The 22,735-nt window shown below is 41.3% G+C and overlaps 1 protein-coding gene and 1 non-coding gene across 2 annotated transcripts in view; both read left to right on the top strand.

The window, feature by feature from the left end:
- The first annotated feature begins 502 nt into the window (after window positions 1–502).
- Window positions 503–22,735, top strand: part of PRTG (protogenin) — a 135,826-nt gene continuing 113,593 nt past the window's right edge. Inside the window, exons 1-2 of the mRNA XM_035259714.3 lie at window positions 503–812; window positions 2,929–3,231. Coding sequence (XP_035115605.2) covers window positions 719–812; window positions 2,929–3,231 — 397 coding nt within the window. The 5' untranslated portion in view covers window positions 503–718. The remainder of the gene's footprint in view (window positions 813–2,928; window positions 3,232–22,735) is intronic.
- Window positions 4,085–4,210, top strand: LOC118145409 (U4atac minor spliceosomal RNA). Its single transcript, XR_004730526.1, has one exon. It is a non-coding gene; the product is annotated as a U4atac minor spliceosomal RNA (small nuclear RNA).

The raw sequence follows: 22,735 nt of genomic DNA, 5'->3' as shown, positions 1-22,735 counted from the left end.
TCTGAAGTGGGAATGAGTGAGATTTCCCTGCACAGGGCCTCTGTGTGTGAGGGAAGCAGGGGGTGGGCAAGGGCCATCAGGGGAGAAGCCTCCGGCCTTTCCCCGTCTCTCAACACCAGCCCTCCCCGGCCTCCCCCTTCCCCAATCCTCAGCTAGCCGCAGGAGAGGGGCCCCGGAGGCTGGCTGGGCTGGAAGGCTCGGCCTTTGTGGCTCTGTCACCGACGGTGGCGCGGAGGCAGAAGGGGAGGGGACGCGGGATGTAGACCCTCAGTCGGGGCTTGACCCCCAGGTGCATTGTCCGGCGGGGCCCGTCCCCTCCCCCCCAGAGCCCCGACCCGGCCGCCCCCGGCCCCCTCCCAGCGTCTCCCTCCGCCGGCCGCGCCAACCTCCTGGTCCCAGACCAGGGGCCAGATGTAGAAAGTAGTCCCAGGCCGGCGGCCGCGGCGCTGTCCACTCCGCCGCCCCCGCCCTCTGCAGCCGCCGCCTCACTCCGCCCCTAGCCGGACTCTCAGGCCCCCAGCTTCTCGCGAGCGGCCGTCCGAGCACCGGCCTTGCTGCCGCAGAGACCCGCGTCGCGCCTCGCCACGCCGGTGCCGCAGCCGGAGCGGGGAGCCGGGCTGCGTGCGTCCAGCCGCCGAGCGGCGAGCGCCCGGGGCGAGGGCGGCAGGCGGACAGCGGCTCGGGGCGGCCGGGGAGCATGCCCGCGCGGCTCCGCTGAATGGCGCCTCCTTTGCGACCCCTCGCCCGGCTGCGGCCGCCGGGGATGCTGCTCCGTGCGCTCCTGCTTCTGCTGCTGCTCAGCCCCGTGCCAGGTGGGCGCGCTTTCTTCTGCTTTCTCTTGCCGTTGTGGGGCGGGAGCAGGCGCGAGTGGGATGGGGAAAGAGGAAACGGTGGGGCGGGGGGAGCGTGCGGCGGGATCCTCCGTGGTGGCGCTGACTACCGGCCCCTTTTCTCGCCCCGTGGCCTGTCCCGAGCCGCCGGCTGCAGACACGAGTTGCCCGCGAGCTCTGAGGCGGCGCGGGCAGGGCTACTGGAGCCTCTCCGGGCGCATGCCCCTCCCTGCCGCGCGCCCCGGGCTGCGGAGTTCTGGCGGCCGCTGTCCACTCTGGTCTCTTACTTCTCGCGCCATTGTCCCGGCTCTAGCCGCGTCCCCGCCTCCGCGACCAGCCGGGCTCCGGGCAGCCCGCCCGCCCGCCCGCCGGGGCTGCCGCGGCCGCACGTGGCTTTATTTATATTGTTTCCTTAGTGGCTGCCTCGCCGCGCAGGGGGCGCCGCGATTCCGCGCGCCTTCGCGTGTCTGCCGTGGGAGTTCCCCCACTTTTTAGGGCTGTGAGAGGGAATAGGTGAACTCAAAGCAAAAGTCGGCACCAGCTTTCCTGGTCCGGATCTAGCCAGGAGGAGATGGGAGGGTGGAATTGGCAGGGTTGGGAGTGAAGTGGCCGATTTGTGCCCCAGCCGGGGAAGGAAAAATGTCTTCGGAGCTGGAAATAGATAAATAGGATGTATTTTCTACAGCTAGGTATTTGTGATCAGGGCCTGAGGTATGTATGGATCTGAAGATTCTTCCATATTCTAGGTTCGTCTTACACAAACTTGGGTGAACTCATTTTTCCTAAAAGAGATAAAAGTGTAAAGTACTTGGGGTGACGGTAGGAGAGGTGTTCAGGAGAAAGGGTTATTTATTTGCAAATTACAAACCCCAGAGTTTTTCTCGAGTGGTTTAGTTTCTGTTAGGCTTGAAAAGAGGATCAAAGTCAGATGTGGCTCAAGAACACAATGGGCGTCTTCCGGAGTGGTCCGCGCGCAGCGCTGGGCTGTTAGGGTGGCTCCTGTCTCCCTAGTCGTTCCTTATGGGAACCCTGAGGAGTGAGGATTCCGAGGACCTGCCTCGAGGAGAAACAAATAGTTCCTGGGGAATTGTAGTCAAGGATCCAAAACGATCAGGAGAAAGATGAAACTACTGTTCCCCCACACACCCCCATTCTCCATTCGCTCCCAATCAATACGCCAGCCTTTAAGGCCTGTGCACTAAATGCAGGAGGTGACAGAGTATTAGTAGGTCATCGAATGCTTTATCCTGGCAGGGGCCAGGGGCGATATGTGTATGCTTGGGATAAAGCCTTTCCTCTGCTCTGATAAAAATGTGTATTGGTTGATTAAGCTATCTCCTATCCCTATTAGACAGTAAGGACCAATTAGTCACACATTTTTTCCAACAGTTGGTAGTTCTAAAAAAGTGAAATAAAAGTTTCCTAATCCGATCACCCACTGAGTACAAGCCGCAAGAGTTACCAACTTTTCAAAGTCTATTGTTTGTCTTTTAAATACCTAGCTTGCTCTGCAGAAATTAAGTAAATGGATTTCTTTCAAGGAGAGGAGACAGAGTCCCTGCTGTAAAAGGGCAGATAGAAAAATGCAAACTTGTAATTTGTCACAAAAGATAAACGCAGTTCCCAAAGGAGTAGGTGCCAAGGGTTCCAAAAACACTTCAAGGGACAAGGAAATAAACTTGCTTGTTCACAGAGTTGGAGTTTTGCTAATGATTTCTTGTAAAATTAGACTTTTACGACTTACTCTGTTCAAGATCTTTTTGACAAGCTTGTAAAAGTAGCAAACAGCTTGTGCTCATGAGTTTTCCTGATGATTTTGAGACTGTAGCGAGGAACTTGAGAACAGAATTCGTACAAGGAATAGAAGTTATTGAAATCGTCCCTGTGCTTTTAGTGAAGATGTAAAAAGTGATTTCTCTGACTTGTTGAAAGGGTTTGCCGAAATTTAGATTGGTTCATTAGGGTGTTTGTAAGTTAACTAATAAGATTTGTTAAACTTTGTCTTATTGTACCCTGAATACGTGTTTTACAGTCGTGTGTTAAGGAATCATTTTATGCCTATAATTCTGGATGTGCCATTCTCCTTTTTTCCTTATAGGAGTGTGGTGCTTTAGCGAACTGTTTTTTGTAAAAGAACCACAGGATGTAACTGTCACAAGAAAGGACCCAGTCGTTTTAGATTGCCAGGCTCACGGAGAAGTTCCTATTAAGGTCACATGGTTGAAAAACGGAGCAAAAGTGTCTGAAAATAAAAGAATCGAGGTTCTTTCTAACGGCTCTTTATACATCAGCGAGGTGGAAGGCAGACGAGGAGAGCAGTCCGATGAAGGATTTTATCAGTGTTTGGCAGTGAACAAATATGGAGCCATTCTTAGTCAAAAAGCTCATCTTACCTTATCAAGTAAGTGTTTAAGTTTTTGGTTGTTGACAATTTTCATTGCTACATTTCGATGATTTCTTGCTTGATTAATATAATAACCCCTTAAGTCATGCTTATATTAAGAATGTTACTGGAGATAATAGTTGATGCTGAGGCATATAGAGAAGTCTGAAAAAAATACAAATATAAATTCAGATGAGAATTGAGAACAGAAGTTAGGTTTAGAACATCAAGTAAAATAAAACTTGTAGAGGTGACTTTATAAAAATTTTAAGTGTTTCACTCAATATGAAGAGTTGGATGTAGAAGTTTGGCCAGAGCAACAAAATTCTAAAATTTAATCTTATGGAAATTTGTAATTAATGAAAACAATTGCAAGCAAATTTTTCTGCTTTGCAGATGGCTCTTGAGTGCTAAATCTTTCTTATAGCCCAACCTTCCATTTCTCTGACTGCTTTTGGATCACCCATGTTGCCTTTTAATTGTAGGAGAGGGCATTGGTCACTCTCTTTTAAGCCTTTGAAGTATTCCTAGTCTTTTCCTGCTGGGAGGGAAAGAGATTAAGACCATTTCCATATTATGGCTAATGGACTTAAACCCAGATCTCCTCACTTTTCCCCTTTGCTATAAAGTTTGCTATCTAATGATTTCTGTTTACAACCCCATCAGATCGACCATTTGCCCAAGTGATCCACTGCTTGGTGGTTGACCTGTAACTGTTGAGTGTAAAGATGGGCCTAGGACAGGTACTGAACTCCTTGTTCCCACTGAAGCATTACATCTTTTTTAGGTGATCAAACACACAGGTCTGAAGATTAATAGACTAAAAATCTCGAAAAGCAAAATTGAATCCTAAAACGTTTTGAGGCTTTTAATCATCCTTTTCTTGGGGTTGTGCTGCTGTCCAGTGAGCACATAGTGAGGGCAGTACTGCTAAGGCCTAACCAACACACCCGTATCAGCTGGAGCTTTGCTTTACCTTTGTGCAATTTTTGGAAAAATGAAAACACGCTTACAAAAAAAAAAAAAAGGTTTAAGGCATTCTACCCGCATGCTTTGGTTAATCCACAAAAGGTAGATTTTGCACTATGCTTACAAATCGATCATTTACAAGTTGAGTAATAGGTAGATGGAGTTCTTGAGATAAAGGTATAATCTTAGCTGGGCTGGTGGTTAGCCTGTAATCCCAGCTATGTAGGAGGCTGAAGCAGGAAGATTCCTTGAGCGCTGGAATTTGAGTCCAGCCTGCAGTGAGACTCCCATATCTTTAAGAAGAAAAGAAAGCATAATTTTTAGGAAATAGTTGTCTCAAGTTCTACACAATTGAAATTTAGGAAGCTGTTGGCAGGAATTTCCTAGGTGTCTTTACTGTTAACAGTTCATGGTCACATTTATGACACCTTTATATTAGTAATTTATTTTATTCTGCAGTAATGATTAATTGTAGAAAATAAATTGCAAACAAAGATATTTCTATATTGATACATCAGAAAACTCAGAGCTTTGCAGTTCTAGCCATACTCTCACCCTCGCCAAAGAATAGCATAAACCTGAGAGGATTTCTGATTTTTCCTTTCCTTTTCTTTCCTTCCCTCCCTCCCTCTCTCCTTTTCTTCTTTTCTTCCTTCCCCCTACCTCCCCCCCTTCCTACTTCCTTCCTTCCTTCCTCCCCCCTTCCCCCTTCCTTCCTCCTTCCTCCTGTCCCTTTCCTCCCTCTCCTCCCCATCCCATTTTCCTTCCTTACCTCCCTCCCTTCTTTCCTTTCTCCCTACCCTTCTCCCCGTCCCTCCGCTTGTTCCTGTCTCTTCTCTCCCCTCCCTTTACCTGCCTGCCTGCCTCCCTCCCTCCCTCCCTGTTATCATTGGCCGGTAATTATTTTTTTCATGGAGTAATGGTTTTTCTGTATAGTACTGTTTTAAAGATAATGTGCTAAGAACAGAAAATCAAACACCACATGTTCTCACTCATAGGCGGGTGTTGAACAATGAGAACACATGGACACAGGGAGGGGAGCATCACACACTGGGGTTTGTTGGGGGGCAATAGGGGAGGGACAGCAGCGGGGTGGGGAGTTGGGGAGAGATAACATGGGGAGAAATGTCAGATATAGGTGAAGGGGAGGAAGGCAGCAAATCACGCTGCCATGTGTGTACCTATGCAACAATCTTGCATGTTCTTCACATGTACCCAAAACCTAAAATGCAATAAAAAAATAGTTTAAAAAAAGATAGTGTGCTTTTTATGCTTATATTCTGTTCATTCAATTTTTGTCCATTGTAAACTTGTTGTATAGAGTTGTAATTTTTCCACCTTTGGGGTTTGTACCATCTTGTGTTTTCATATCCAGGAACTGTAACTTACCTTATTTTCCTGGGATAGGGAGTAGGTAGTGGAGGTGTCCAGATAGCCCATGAGAAGATGAAGCATTTGTCATGACCGTACATTGTTTCCAGGACTTCCTGAGAAGCCTGACAGAATTCTAGGGCTTCCAGAAATACTTTTGGAAAAACACAGGGCTTTCTAACTTCATAAATAAAATCTGAATGGTGTGTGATAGGTATAACAAACAAAATGTCATAACTGGCTTTTTAAATATCTTAGATTTTTGTGTCTTTATAGTAATTATCACTAATGATAAAAGATTACATGTGAATCATTTTGCAGGCTGTTACGGTGAAGTAGTTTTTATATTTTATGTATTTTTTAAATTAACAAAGTTGTGATATCTAATAAATAAGTTTAGATGATGGAGGTTCAAATCCCTTTAGCCTGTGTTCAGGGAGACATATATATATCTTAAACAGGAAGATAATAGGCATTAAGTGGACATTCTGGTTTTCTTTTCCCCCTTGTTTTTAAAGCTAGTTCTTTTTTAGGTATTGATAGCAGCAGGGTACAAGTGTGTTCTTTTTCTTAGTCAAGGATTTTGTCAGTAAGCATATTTTTTGGTTGTACAGAAGCACAATAGTACAGCACCTGGAAATCTAAAACTTTAATCTCTGCAAGTTTTAGATTTTTAACACACAGGCAATCAAGTCTTGGTTTCTAAACTTAGGAACTAGAAGCTGAAAGTTGCACTCTAGGCAAGAATTCCATTATTCATGTGTAAATTAGGAATTCACAGGGTTAAAAGGTTAGAAACTGGCCAGGATGAGGTTTACCCTTGTGATAAAGAGCAGATGACCCTCATTCATTGGCCAAAGCTTTCATGTAGCTCTTCTGCAAAGTTAGTTATTGCCATGAATTGTTCTTGAGGAATGCAGAAATTCAAATGTGAACAGGCCTTTCCTTAAGTGTCACTATGGAGCCTTATCTCCCAAACACATCAGAGCAGGGCTGCAGGGACAAGGTTCCTCCCCAAAGGCCTGGAGGCTTTGCTTTCCTGTTCATTCAAGCACAAAAGAATTCATCTAGCTTAGTTTTGCTAAGGCATCCCATTTTTAAAAGAAAGTATAGGGTTAAAGTAATATTTAGCCTTAAAAAAAGGTAATCCTTTTTATTGATAGTCGTGTTAGCTGTCTTATGTTTTCATGTAATTGGAATAGAAAGAGGAGTCACGTCCTTTTTCTAGTTGTGTACAATAGCAAGAACAGAAGATTAAACTGTTGCCTATGAATTTCAATATGACTAAATTTTACCAAATCAAAATTTCACTTTCATGGGTACTAAGTCTTCGTTATCTAAATTTAAGTATTTTAGGAATAAGAAGTAATCTGGGTATCTTGATTTTTCTTGTATTTTTAATGTTGAAATAAGTCAGATAAATTTCACAGGAAAGCATTAGTGTGGTAAAATGGTCTCATGTTTCAACAAGTTTAAATTAAGATAAGAGACATTTGAGAGAAGTAAAGAAGGAGGCGGGTTGTGTTCTGTGATGTGTAAAAGACTGGCTGTAAGCTAGTGATTGAACAGGAAGCTAGCTGTTTATTTCCTTTCAATAAAAGGTGGAAATTGAAGTCTCAAGATAAAGGGAAAAGGAACATAAAGCTAGCTTATGTTTCTTTGGTTTTCCAGGGCTGTTCATTTGGGTAAAAAATATTTTTTCATGTGACCCTTGGTAGCTGGAAGAGCATAGGAATTATTGTAACTTTATGATTTTTTTAACCAAAATTTTGAGGTCAATTTTGCCATTGGTAGTTTGTGGGTGCATTTCTGTAACTTTTTGGGTAGAAATAGTTGTTTCCATTAAAAGGATGTAGGGTTTTTTTAATTAATAAAAACATTCATCAGTTTAAGATGAAATATGAGGGTTTATATGTGATTAATGAAAAACTGTTCTTTGTGGCTTGTATATTAAAAAGTAATGCATAAAATATAATACTGTTCTTGAAATGTGAAGTTAAAAATATATTAAAAACATTTAAAGAGTCATGTTAAAAAAAAAGAGAAGGAAGGGGTATATTGAAAAGAAAACTGTATGAACTATGAGACTGCATCATAGATTTTGGATTTTATTAATGATCCTGGACCCCAAATACCCAAGATTTTGCTACACTGTCACTGTTTTACTGAGAGCCATAGGTGCTGGAAAGGATTGAGTCTTGTACTTGGGTGCCTGTTCACTTGAAGTCAAGCTGTGAGCAGTTACTTGCCCTAATTCAAGAATACTAAAACACGAGTAAAAGTCATTTGATTTTGGAAAACTCAAACCACAGAACAGAGGTGTTTAGAGAAACCAATCTGCTAACATTGTAGCTAAGGTTCAGTTGATGCTTTCTGGGATCAAAAAAAAAAATTCATCTTTAAAAAGAGGAGAACTGGTTCAGAAGTATATGTTTAACTTAAAATTGTCCATCTTAATATTGTATAAGTGAAGGAAATAGAAATTGCAAATATAGTTGTATCGGCTTTTAAAGAATCACACTTGATTCTTAAAGTCTTTCTACTTAAAGTCTGTTTATCAGGTGACTGACAATCTCTGGGTAATGGAACCAGTTTTTCTCACTTTGCCCTTAATTAGTGAGGATCATTTCTCATTTTCAGAAACCTGTAACAGCATCTCACTCTTTTTCAAAGTTGCTGGATTTTTGTATTTTAGCAAAGCCTGGTCCACTGAGGGGTAGAACTAGAATTTTCTTTAAGATGTGTAAAAATGTACTTACTTTGTTTTACTTATGTCCAGATTCTTAATGGCATTTTGAAAGGACATTTGGTGTGGCTCCTTTTTTTCATCTATCTCTGATTATTCTAAAGAGAGGATCTCACTCTCAGCAGTTCTTTGCCCTGGGATTTGTTGTCATTGCTCCTGAATTTAACAACTAGGTCTATTGATGAAGTCCAGAGCAATTTGAGATAATAGCAAGCAACAAATCTTTTAAGCAGGGTTTTAGGATAAGAGTATTTCAATTAATAAAATGCATTTGAGGTTACCTTTTTGAAAACCATGATATTCTTGATTACAGTTTTGAGAGATGATTTTTATCTCATGAACATGGTTGCTCAATTAGAATTGATTACTTAAAGCATTTAAACTGGTAATTAGCATGTATATGAAAAATAATAATACTGAGTCAGGCATTTTGTTGAGGGTCCTACCTAGGTTTAAAAAACAGCTATGATTATTGAGATGTTTTAAAAGAAGTCATAAAAATTACTTCCAAATTAGGTTTTCATTTGTCAGTTGAGACTATTTTAATACTTCTACAACTTTACAGTGCCCAGATGGTTTATTAAATCTTTTTAAAAATCATCATTTTAATCTTGGTAAATAAGAAAGGACAAGGAAGGTGCTGTTGTAATCATTTAAGTAGTATTTGCAGTTGCCCTAACATGGTATGCTACACGGAGTAGAGCAAGCTCATAGTAAAAAATTGATAATTGCGGTGTACGAAAAAAGGTAAAAACATACCAAATTATCTTCAGCAGTTCTAGTTCTGCTGCCAAGTGAGCTGCAATAAGGATATGGATGCAGAGGATAAAGGCGTCATCCTTACAAAGGTCTCTGACACTAATCTGACAAATACTTTCCTGACTTTTACATTCCTTGTTTTTTTTTTTTTAACCTCTGGTTCTCAGAATCTACTTTTGATGAGCCTTTGAAATCAAAATCTAATAGACTGAGCAGAAGGCATGAATTTAAAAATGTTTGTTTTTTCAGTTTCTGGAGGGTTTGCCCTTTCTTCATGTTTATGCATATATTATATATGTCATATAAATACATATATATATGCAAAAAATAGAATTTATAGTGGCTAGATTAATGAATAACTGTTTGAGAATGTGATCATTGTCAGGTCTTCAGTTTCAAATTTATGTCCTTATTGGATTTAGTCCTTAAAACTTACAGAAAAAAAAATTATAAAGCTCACTTCATGAAGCAGTAGTAAATCTCTTAAGAGTTTATGGACAGCTTTTTTTCCCCTTTATGTTGGTGTTTTATACAGACTACTGTAAATAAATCATATTGTTTTGGAATAATCCTCCAAAGTCACCCTTTTAAAGTTCTGTAGTCTTTTAATACTACTCAGAATGTGGTTGACTCAGTAGCTTATCTTCCATTCACTAATATTTACCAAAAAGAAGAAAGATATTTCTGGGTGTGGGTTAGGTATCTCAGCCTTGGCACAATTGACATTTTGGGCCAGATAATTTTCTGTGGTGTGGGCTGTCCTGTGTGTCATATGCAGTGTTAGCAGCATCCCTGGTGACCTCTACCTGCCAGATACCAGTAGACTCTCTTCCAGTTGTGACAGCCAAGAAGGGTCTGCTGCGAGGCAAAATAACTCCTGACTGAGAACCACTGATGCTTCTCAGAGTAGTAGAACACTTTCCTGTGATGTTGGAACATCTGTTACTTCACCCATTTCTATCTTAGCCTTGATATTCTACTTGTTTTGGTGGTAGCAGTGCTGAATTTATTCATTAGAGAACCATTGCTATGTTTTTTTGAGTCAGAGTCTCACTCTGTCATCCAGGCTGGAGTACAGTGGTGCAGTCATGGCTTACTGCGGCCTGGACTGCCTGGGCTCAAGTGATTTTTCCCACTCAGTCTCTCAAGTAGCTGAAACTACAGGCACATGGCACCATACATGGCTAATTAAAAATTATTTTTAGAAAGAGGATCTTGCTATGTTGCCCAGGCTGACCTTGAATTCCTGGGCTCAAGCATTTCCTCCCACCGTGATCTCCCAAAATGCTGAGATTATAGGCGTGAACCATCATGCTTAGGCTCAATTTACTGTTTTTAAGTGTTATTTATATATTTAATATGTTTGGGCTACTGCCTCAGTTGTAGTGACAGTGCTTCTCCATCCCTTTTTCACACACGTAGTACATTGAAAACTGCTATTAAGAGTTTACACAGGCTCGCACCTGTGATCCCAGCACTTTGGAAGCCTCAGGCAGGTAGATCACTTGAGGTAAGGAGTTTGAGACCAGCCTGGCCAACATGGTGAAACACCATCTCTACTAAAATACAAAAATTAGCCAGGCATGATGGCGTATGCCTGTAATCCCAGCTACTTGGGAGGCTGAGGCAGGAGAATTAAACCCAGGCGGCGGAGGTGGCAGTGAGCTGAGATCATGCCACTGCACTCCAGCCTGGGCAACAGAGTAAGACTCTGTCTCAAAAAAACAAAAACAGGGCCGGGCGCAGTGGCTCACGCCTGTAATCCCAGCACTTTGGGAGGCCGAGGCAGGTGGATCACGACGTCAAGAGATCGAGACCATCCTGGTCAACATGGTGAAACCCCATCTCTACTAAAAATACAAAAAATTAGCTGGGCACGGTGGCGTGTGCCTGTAATCCCAGCTACTCAGGAGGCTGAGGCAGGAAAATTGCCTGAACCCAGGAGGCGGAGGTTGCGGTGAGCTGAGATTGCGCCATTGCACTCCCGACTGGGTAACAAGAGGGAAACTCCGTCTCAAAACAAACAAACATAGTTGTGTGCAGCATAACAACATTCCAGTAAACAACAGACCATATATTATGACAGTGGTTCCGTAAGATTGTAATACCATATTTTTACAGTGCCGTTTCTAGGCTTAGATATGTTTAAATACACAAATACTTGCCATTGTGTTGTAATTGCTGCACTTTTCAGTACAGTCACATGCTACACAGGTTTGTAGCCTAGGAGCAATATACCTGAGGTGTGTAGTAGGCTGTACCATCTAGGTTTGTGTAAGTCTGTTCCATGGCTTTCACATGGCAGAATCACCTAACGATGTGTTTCTTAGAATGTATCTCCGTTGTTAGGTAATGCAAGACTGTATACGTCCGGTTTTGCTAATAGTGTATTTTGGTGTTTGTTGACTCCGATAGCTCTGACTTTATCTTGAGAGAGTTTTGCTAATGTATTAGTCTTTTAATATCAATTGATTATACTAGTTCCTCATCCCTGCCAATTGGTATTAAAAAGGATAAGGTGTAATTTCTTCTCCTCCCTCAGCTTTCAGACTGCACTAACTTCAGTCCCCTGGTTGGATTTAAAGTAACTTGTGTTAAAATACTGACCCTAAAGTGGACATATAACAGGACAAAATGCTTTGATGTTGGTATTATCACTTTTTTTTTGACAGGGATGTTTATTTTTTATTTTTTTATTGCATTTTAGGTTTTGGGGTACATTAGAAGAACATGCAAGATAGTTGCATAGGTACACATGTGGCAGTGTGATTGGCTGCCTTCCTCCCCTTCACCTATATCTGGCATTTCTCCCCATGCTATCTCTCCCCAACTCCCCACCCCCCATCACCCATCCCCTATTCCCCACAACATACCCCAGTGTGTAGTGCTCCCCTCCCTATGTCTATGTGTTCTCATTGTTCAACACCCACCTATGAGTGAGAACATGCGATATTTCATTTTCTGTTCTTATGTCAGTTTGCTGAGAATGATGTTCTCCAGGTTCATCCATGTCCCTACAAAGGACATGAACTCATCGTTTTTGATTGCTGCATAATATTCCATGGTGTATATGTGCCACATTTTCCCTGTCCAGTCTATCATCGATGGGCATTTGGGTTGGTTCCAGGTCTATGCTATTGTAAACAGTTCTGCAATGAACATTCGTGTGCATATGTCCTTATAGTAGAACAATTTATAATCCTCTACATAGATACCCAGTAATGGGATTGCTAGGTCAAATGGAATTTCTATTTCTAGGTCCTTGAGGAATCGCCACACTGCCTTCCACAATGATTGAACTAATTTACACTCCCACCAGCACTGTAAAACTGTTCCTATTTCTCCACATCCTCTCCAACATCTTTTGTCTCCAGATTTTTTAATGATCACCATTCTAACTGGCGTGAGATTGTATCTCAATGTAGTTTAGATTTGCATTTCTCTAATGACCAGTGATGATGAGCATTTTTTCATGTTTATTGGCCTTATGTATGTCTTCTTTTGTAAAGTGTCTGTTCATATCCTTTGCCCACTTTTGAATGGGCTTGTTTGTTTTGTTCTTGTAAATCTGTTTGAGTTCTTTGCAAATTCTGGATATCGGCCCTTTGTCGGAAGGGTAAACTGCAAAAATTTTTTCCCATTCTGTTGGTTGCTGATTCACTCTAATGACTGTTTCTTTTGCTGTGCAGAAGCTGTGGAGTTTGATTAGGTCCCATTTGTCTATTTTGGCTTTTGTTGCCAATGCTTTTGGTGTTTTGGTCATGAAGTCCTTGCCTATGCCTATGTCCTGAATGGTTTTACCTAGATTTTTTTCAGGGTTTTTATGGTGCCAGGTCTTATGTTTAAGTCCTTTAATCCATCTGGAGTTAATTTTATTGTAAGATGTCAGAAAGGGGTCCAGTTTCTGCTTTCTGCACATAGCTAACCACTTTTCCCAACACTATTTATTAAACAAGAAATCCTTTCCCCATGGCTTGTTTTTGTCAGGTTTGTCAAAGATCATATCATTGTAGATATGTTGTGTTGCCTCCGATGCCTCTGTTCTGTTCCATTGGTCTATATATCTGTTTTGGTACAGTACCATGCTGTTTTGATTACTGTAGCCTTGTAGTATAGTTTGAAGTCTGGTAGTGTGATGCCTCCTGCTGTGTTCTTTTTGCTTAGAATTGACTTGGCTATGTGAGCTCTCTTTTGGTTTCATATAAAGCTTAAGGTGTTTTTTTTCCCAGTTCTGTGAAGAAGGTCATTGGTAGCTTGATGGGGATAGCATTGAATCTATAAATTACTTCTGGCAGTATGGCCATTTTCACGATATTAATTCTTCCTAACCATGAACATGGAATGTTTCTCCATCTGTTTGTGTCGTCTCTGATTTCGTTGAGCAGTGGTTTGTAGTTCTCCTTGAAGAGGTCGCTTACGTTCCTTGTTAGTTGTATTCCTAGGTATTTTATTCTCTTTGTAGCAATTGTGAATGGCAGTTCGTTCTTGATTTGGCTCTCTTTATGTCTGTTATTGGTGTATAGGAATGCTTGTGATTTTTGCACATTGATTTTGTATCCTGAGACTTTGCTGAAGTTGCTTATCAGTTTCAGAAGCTTTTGGGCTGAGACAGTGGGATCTTCTAGATATACTATCATGTCGTCTGCAAATAGAGACAATTTGGCTTCCTCCTTTCCTATTTGAATACCCTTTATTTCTTTTTCTTGCCTGATTGCTCTGGCTAGAACTTCCAGTACTATATTGAATAGGAGTGGTGAGAGAGGGTATCCTTGTCTAGTGCCGGATTTCAAAGGGAATGCTTCCAGTTTTTGCCCATTCAGAATGATATTGGCTGTTGGTTTGTCGTAAATAGCTCTTATTATTTTGAGATACATTCCATCAATACCGAGTTTATTGAGGGTTTTTAGCATAAAGGGGTGTTGAATTTTGTCAAGGGCCTTCTCTGCATCAATTGAGATAATCATGTGGATTTTCTCTTTGGTTCTGTTTATGTGGTGAATTACATTTATAGACTTGCGTATGTTGAACCAGCCTTGCATCCCCTGGATGAATCCTACTTGATCATGGTGGATAAACTTTTTGATGTGCTGTTGCAATCGGCTTGCAAGTATTTTATTGAAGATTTTTACGTCTATGTTCATCATGGATATTGGCCTGAAGTTTTCTTTTCTTGTTGAGTCTCTGCTGGGTTTTGGTATCAGGATGATGTTGGTCTCATAAAATTCTTTGGGAAGGACTCCATCTTTTTGGATTATTTGGAATAGTTTCAGAAGGAATGGTACCAGCTCCTCTTTGAATGTCTGGTAGAATTCAGCTGTAAACCCATCTGGACCTGCGCTTTTTTTGTGTGGTAGGCTCTTAATTGCTGCCCCAACTTCGGATCTTGTTACTGGTCTGTTCAGGGTTTCGGCTTCCTCCTGGTTTAGGCTTGGGAGGATGCAAGTGTCCAGGAATGTATCCACTTCTTCCAGGTTTACTAGTTTATGTGCATAGAGTTGTTTGTAATAATCTCTGATGATGGTTTGAATTTCTGTGGAATCTGTGATTTCCCCTTTGTCGTTTTTTATTGCATCTATTTGGTTATTGTCTCTTTTCTTTTTTGTTAATCTGGCTAGTGATCTGTCTATTTTGTTGATGTTTTTGAAAAACCAGCACCTGGATTTATTGATTTTTTTCGAAGGATTTTTTGTGTCTCTATCTTCTTCAGTTCTGCTCTGATCTTAGTTATTTCTTTTCTTCTGCTAGGTTTTGAGTTTTTTTGATCTTGCTTCTCTAGCTCTTTCAATTTTGACGACAGGGTGTCAATTTTGGAGCTCTCCACTCTTCTCATGTGGACACTTATTGCTATATATTTTCCTCTAGTGACTGCTTTAAATGTGTCCCAGCGATTCTGGTATGTTGTGTCTTCGTTCTCGTTGATTTCGAAGAACTTCTTTATTTCTGCCTTCATTTCATTGTTTATCCAGTCAACATTGAAGAGCCAGTTGTTCAGTTTCCATGAAGCTGTGCAGTTCTGAGTTAGTTTCTGAATTCTGAGTTCTAACTTGATTGCACTGTGGTCTGAGAGACTGTTTGTTATGATTTCAGTTGTTTTGCATTTGCTAAGGAGTGATTTACTTCCAATTATGTGGTCAATTTTAGAGTAGGTGTGATGTGCTGAGAAGAATGTATATTCTGTGGATTTGGGATGGAGAGTTCTGTAAATGTCTATGAGGTTTGCTTGTTTCAGGTCTAAGTTCAAGTCCTGGATATCCTTGTTAATTTTCTGTCTGGTTGATCTAATATTGACAATGGGTTGTTAAAGTCTCTCACTATTATTGCGTGGGAGTCTAAGTCTCTTTGTAAGTCATTAAGACCTTGCCTTATGTATCTGGGTGCTCCTGTATTGGGTGCATATATATTTAGGTCGTCAGCTCTTCTTGTTGCATCGATCCTTTTACCATTATGTAATGACCTTCTTGGTCTCTTTCGATCTTTGTTGGTTTAAAGTCTATTTTATCAGAGATGAGAATTGCAACTCCTGCTTTTTTTTGCTCTCCATTTGCTTGATAAATCTTCCTCCATCCCTTTATTTTGAGCCTTTGTGTATCCTTGCATGTGAGATGGGTTTCCTGGATACAGCACACCGATGGGTTTTGGCTTTTTATTCAATTTGCCAGTCTGTGTCTTTTGATTGGGACATTTAGTCCATTTACATTTAGGGTTAATATTGTTATGTGTGAATTTGATACTGCCATTTTGATGCTAGCTGGCTTTTTGCATGTTGGTTGATGCAGATTCTTCATTTTGTTTATGCTCTTATTCTTTGGTATGTTTTTGGAGTGGCTGGTACTGGTTGTTCCTTTCTATGTGTAGTGCCTCTTTCAGGAGCTCTTGTAAAGCAGGCCTGGTGGGGACAAAATCTCTGAGTACTTGCTTGTTTGCAAAAGATTTTATTTTTCCTTCACTTCTGAAGCTCAGTTTCGCTGGATATGAAATTCTGGGTTGAAAGTTCTTTTCTTTAAGGATGTTGAATATTGTCCCCCACTCTCTTCTCGCTTGTAGGATTTCTGCCAAGAGATCTGCTGTGTCTGATGGGCTTCCCTTTGTGGGTGACCCAACCTTTCTCTCTGGCTGCCCTTAGCATTTTCTCCTTCATTTCAACCCTGGCGAATCTGACAATTATGTGCCTTGGGGTTGCTCTTCTTGAGGAATATCTTTGTAGTGTTCTCTGTATTTCCTGGATTTGAATATTGGCCTGCCTTGCTAGGTTGGGGAAGTTTTCCTGGATAATATTCTGAAGAGTAATTTCCAGCTTGTATTCATTCTCTTTGCCACATTCAGGTATACCTATCAAATATAGGTAGGGTCTTTTCACATAGTCCCATGTTTCTTGGAGTCTTTGTTCTTTCTTTTTTATGCTTTTTTCTCTAGTCTTGCCTTCTCGTTTTATTTATTTATTTATTTTTTGAGACAGAGTTTCGCTCTTGTTACCCAGGCTGGAGTGCAATGGCGTGATCTTGGCTCACCGCAACCTCCACCTCCTGGGTTCAGCAATTCTCTTGCCTCAGGCTTCCATTGTTTTATTTGATTCAGTTGATCCTTGACCTCTGATATCCTTTTTTCTGCTTGGTCAGTTTGGCTGTTGAAGCTTGTGCATGCTTCGCAAAGTTCTCATGTTGTGTTTTTCAGCTCTATCAATTCACTCATATTCTTCTCTAAGTTGTCCATTTTTGTTATCATTTTGTCAAATCTTTTTTCAAGGTTCTTAGTTTTTTTGTATTGGGTTAGAACATGTTCTTTTAACTCAGAGAAGTTTCTCATTACCCACCTTCTAAAGTCTGATTCTGTCATTTCATCACACTCATTTGCCATCCAGCTTTGTTCCCTTGCTGGTGAGGAGTTGTGATCCCTTGTAGGAGGCAAGGTGTTCTGGTTTTGGGTGTTTTCCTCCTTTTTGTGCTGGTTTCTTTCCATCTTTGTGGATTTATCCACCTGTCGTCTTTGTAGTTGCTGATTTTCAGATTGGGTCTCTGAGTGGACATCCAGTTGATGATGTACTTATTTCTGTTTCTTATTTTTCCTTCTAACAGTCTGAGCCCTCTGCTGTAGGACTTCTGAGGTCCACTGCAGGCTCTGCTTGCCTGGGGATCACCTGCAGTAGCTGCTGAACAGTAAGGGTTGCTGCCAGTTTCTTCTTCTGCTGTCTTTGTCCCAGAATGATGTCTGCCAAATGTCAGTCTGATCAGTCCTTTGTGAGGTGACTCTTTGGATATACGGGGATCAGGGAGCTGCTTAAGGAGCCAGTCTGTCCTTTATAGGAGCTCAAGTGCTGAGCTGTGAGCTCCATTGTTCAGAGCTGCTGGGCAGGTATGTTTAAGTCTGCTGCAGCAGAACTCATAACCCCCTTTTTATTCCCCCAGGTGCTCTGTCCCGAGGAGTTAGGGCTTTATTTATGAGTTTCCATTGTGCTGCTGCCTTTTTTTTCAGGGCTGCCCTGCCAAGCAAGGAGTCAGCCTAGTCACTGTCTGCCTGCAGAGGCTTTGCTGAGCTGCTGTGGGCTCCGTCCTACTGCTGTGTGAACTTCCCTGCAGTCCTGTTTTTATGGGTGTGGTTAGAACTGCCTTGGCAATGGTGGCCCACCTCTGTAATGGTGGACTTTCTCTGTAGTGGTGGGTTGCCTTGGCAACAGCAGGCTGCCTAGGTAATGGTGGACTACCTCCATAGGGGTGGAGTGCCTCGGTAATGGGGGACGCCCCTGCCCCACAGAGCTGGACCATCCCGGGTTCAGCTGTGCTTGCTGTGAAACTCTCAACCCAGGGTGTTTCCAATTGCTGGGTTTTTTTTGGAGGGGGGCAGGGGTGGGACCTGCCGATCCTGATTACCTGGCTCCCTGCCTCAGAGCCTTTCTTTTTTTAAATTGAACGGTTGACTCTCTCCCAGGAGTTCCAGTTGGCTGCTGAAAAGGCACCGGGATCTGTGATTTCAGCTAAAACAACTGCGCTGCCTGGGAATCTCCTGGCCTGGCTCTCTGTTTCTGTCCCCTGTTTAATCAGATGAGTGGGCAACTTTGCCTTCCTGGAGCTCCCATCGCCAGCTTAAAAGGGCAACCAGACCAGTGTATTTTGTACGGTGAACCGCTGCACTGGCCAAAATAGCCATTCTGGCCAAAATAGCCACGCTAGCGACCCGTGGGGCTCCTCCGCCTGGGAATCTCCTGGTCTGTGGGCAATAAAATATCTGTCTGGAAATGCGGTGTCCACTCACTCTCTGCACTTTCACTGGGAGCTGCAATCCTGAGCTGCTCCTAAACTGCCATCTTGGATCCTGTTGGGATGTTTAACTCAGTAGTATCACTTTTAAAAGAAAGTATCACATCACAGCTTTTGTTTTTCTTTGTTAATTATGTTTTCTGGTTTTTTTCTATAAAAAGAATTAACTTTTTATATGTTCAAGAGAAACCATGTTTATGCTGTAACTTAGTAATGCTTTTCATATAATTTAAATTGAGGAACCGACTTCAGTAAAGCAATAAGATTACCAAAAGTTACCAAAAGGATTATTAGCAATTATTCCAGTGATGGAATATGATATTTTGTTTTTTTGAGACAGAGTCACACTCTGTCGCCCAGGCTGGAGTGCAGTGCCGCGATCTTGGCTCAGTGCAACTTCTGCCTCCTGGGTTCAAGCAATTCTTCTGCCTCAGCCTCCTGAGTAGCTGGGACTACAGGTGTACACCACCACACCCAGCTAATTTTTGTATTTTTAATAGAGATGGGCTTCACCATGTAGCTGGGACTAAAGGTGCATGCCACCATGCCTGGCTAATTTTTTGTATTTTTAGTAGAGATGGGGTTTCACTGTGTTGGCCAGGATGGTCTTGAGCTCCTGACCTCATGATCCACCTGCTTTGGCCTCCCAAAGTGCTGGTATTACAGGCATGAGCCACAGCGCCTGGCGGAATATGATTTCTTGAAAGCCTGCAAGTATTCTTACCCAGATGATCTGCCACATTTTTCAGAAATCTGTGATAATTAATATATGAAAGGAAGTATAGAGACAGGAGAAGCTTTGCGAAATTAAAGTGTTTCATTGATGTAAATTTTACCAAATGTGAGAAAATATTACTCTTAGCAAACAGTAGAATGAGAAATTATAAGTGGATCCAGATTTAGTTAGTAGAGATATATAACCAGCTTAATATACTAGAATTAAAGAAGCTAACAATTATAAGTTTTTCCCTGTTAGGCAACTTTCAGAAGGGGATTAAATTGGACAAAACATGAAATAAAAGAGAGATAAATAAAGTGCATCATTATTTTCCACTGATCCTCAAATACTTAGACTTGCTAAGAGACTGGCAATGAACATTTTGAGGAGAGAAACTTAAGATTCCTTAAAATTTACCCTGTAGTCAATAGAGAATCCTGCCTACTTTCACTAGCAGTATCGTTATGCCTTCCTCTACCATAAGTAAAGATTACAAGTTCTGTAATCTTAGAAACTTTTATTTTGCAAATAAGGAATAGGAAGCTGGGAGGGGGTAAGTGCCTTTCTCAAGGGCACAGCTCCTATCTAGGACGAAAGCTCAGGTTTTCTTATTATAGTCGTGAATCTGCAATGCTTAAATAAAGCTTTTCCCTGTGTGTTGTATGGAGATGTATCTTTCTGTATTCAAATATATATAATAAAATCTAGAATATAAAAAAGAATGATAACAGCCAGGTGTGGTGGCACATGCCTGTAATCTCAGCATTTTGGGAAGCCAAGGTAGGAGGATCGCTTGCCGTCAGTAGTTTGAGACCAGCCTAGCCAACATGGTGAAACCCTGTCTCTACTAAAAATATAAAAATTAGTTGGGCGTGGTGGCGAATGCCTGCAATGTCAGCTTCTTGGGAGGCTGAGGCAAGAGAATCACTTGAACATGGGAGGCAGAGGCCATAGTGAGCTGAGATCATGCCGCTGCACTCCTGCCTGGGCAACAGAGGGAAACCCCATCTCAACAACAACAACAGCAGCAATAGTAACAGAACTATCACTGCATTCCTTACTTTCTTAATTTAAAAGGATGACTTTCATTTTTGTGCAGCTCACCCTTTACTACTATACTTGTATAAGAGTTCTTGTTGTTGATACAGTAAATAGGTGATTTTAAAAATAAATCACTAATGCGTTTCTATTTTCATCTTTCCTGTAATACTTAATGGAATTTCTTTTCTCGTGTATATCCTCTGTGCATGGAGGTTGAGCTCCTGTCCTTTTAGGGGTTCAGCATTTGTTGATTTATCTGTCCAAATGGAAGTTTGATCTAAAGTAGTGATTTTCAGCATGGCTTTGAAGAACTACCAGTGAAGTGAGACTCTTGTAGTCAAAAGATTGTTTTAAATAAATGGTCAAGTACTTATCATTATTACTGCATGGAAAGAGGGCATACTGGCAGCCTATGTCTGTCATGGAATTAAAAAAATGACAGTTTTATTAAAATATAAAGTTCACCCTTATCGGTTTATTTTTATTTTTATTTTTTTGGCAGAATCTTGCTGTGCCCAAGCTTGTCTGGAACGCCATTTCTCCTGCCTCAGTTTCCTGAGTAGCTGGGATTATAGGCATGCACCAGTGCACCTGGAACACCCCTATAAAGTGTACAGTTCAGTGGGTTTTGTGCATCTGTCTTACCACTATCTAAAGCTGTGTACATTAGCAATTCACTCCCTATTTCCCCCTTCTTTTAGCAACCACGAATTTTCTTCCTGTCTCTATGGATTTGCCTATTTGGGGTATGTCATATCAATGAAACTATATAAAATGTGGTCTTTGTGATTATCTTCTTTCACTTAGCATGTTTTCAGGGTTTATCCATGTTGTGGCATATATCAGTACTTCATTCCTTTTTGTGGCCAAATAAGATTACATTGTATGGATAGACTATATTTTGTTTATCCTTTCATGTGTTGGACACTTGAATTGTTTTGATCTGTACTGAACATTGACATATGAGTATTTGAGTCCCTGTTTTCATTATTTTGGGTATGTACCTAGGAGTGGGATTTTTGGGTCATATGGTAGTAATTCTACATTTCAATTTTTGATGAGCCACCAAACTACTTTCCATAATGTCTATACCACCAGCAATGCCAGAGGGTCCCAGTATTTCTACCTCTTCATCAGCATTTATTTTCCTTTTTTTAAAAAAAAAAATTGTATCAACCTAGGAGATGTAAAGTGGTATCTCCTTGTGGTTTTGCATTTTCCTAATGACTAATGATGTTGACATCTTTTCCTGTGCTTTTTGGCCATTCGTAGATCTTCTTAGGAGAAATGTCATTTCAACTACTTTGCTCATTTTTTAATTGGGCTGTTGAGTTATAGGACATCTTTCTATATTCTGAGAATTAAACCCTTATAAGATACATGATTTTCAGATATTTTTTCCATTCTGTATATTACCTTTTTACTTTCTTGATACTGTTAGTAGTTTTCAGTGTACAGTCTTTCACCTTTTTGCTGAAATTTATATCTGGGCATTTTACTCTTTTAGATGCTATTGTAAGTGGAATTGCTTAATTTCCTTTTCAATTACTTTATTGTATTGTGTATGTAAACACAATTGCTTTATGCATGTGGATCTCATACTCTAATACTCTTCTGAATTCGTGTATTAGCTCTAGTAGCTTTCATGTGGGTTCTTTGCTATTTCTATGAATAGGATCATGTCATCTGTTAATTTTCTTTTCTTGTGGTATCTGTCTGGCTTTGATCTCGAGAAGGTGTCATAGAACATGTTAGGAAATATTCCCTATATAATATTACCTATAAAAATATTCTGTTGTTTAGAAGAGTTTGAGAAGAATTGGTGTTAATTTTTACCTAAATCTTTTGGTGAAGGCTGGGCGCAGTGGCTCATTCCTGTAATTCTAGCACTTTGGGAGGCCAAGGTGGGCAGATTGCCTGAGCTCAGACGTTCGTGACCAGCCTGGGCAACATGGTGAGACCCTGTCTCTACTAAAAATACAAAAATTTAGCTGGACATGGTGGGACAGACTTGTAGTCCCAGCTACTCAGGAGGCTGAGACACAAGGATCACTTGAACCTGGGAGGTGGAAGTTATAATGAGCTGAGATCGCACCACTTCACTCCAGCCTTGGTGACAGAGAGACACTGTCACCAAGTAAGAGAGACACTGTCACCATAAATAAGTAAAAAAGTAGATAAATAAATAAATAAATTTTGGGAATTCATTTGTGAAGTCATGTGGTTCCACCTTTTTCACTGTTGGAAGTTGCCCAGGTTGGAGTGCAGTGGCGTGATCTCAGCTCACTGCAACCTCTAGGGCTCCCTGCAACCTCTGCCCCCTGGGTTTAAGCGATTTTTTTGCCTCAGCCTCCCAAGTAGCTGGGACTACAGGTGTACACCACCATGCCCAGCTGAGTTTTCTATTTTTAGTAGAGATGGGGTTTCAGCATGTTAGCTGGGCTGGTCTTGAACTCCTGACCTCAGCCAGTCTGCCTACCTTGGCCTCCCACAGTGCTGGGATTATAGGCATGAGCCACCGTGTCAGGCCTATTGTTGGGATATTTTTGATTCAGTGTCTTCACTTTAAGTCTGTTGTAATTTTATATTTCTTCAGTCAGTTTAGGTAATTTATGTTTTCTTTGGCATTTGTCCATTTCATCTAAGCTAATTTGTCAGTTCATAGTA

The sequence above is a fragment of the Callithrix jacchus genome, chromosome 8 (genome assembly GCF_049354715.1).
Source record: "Callithrix jacchus isolate 240 chromosome 8, calJac240_pri, whole genome shotgun sequence".
In the NCBI taxonomy this organism is placed as follows: Eukaryota; Metazoa; Chordata; class Mammalia; order Primates; family Cebidae; genus Callithrix; species Callithrix jacchus.
The sequence above is the reverse complement of the archived record's forward strand: the minus strand, read 5'-3'. Positions and strand labels throughout refer to the sequence as shown.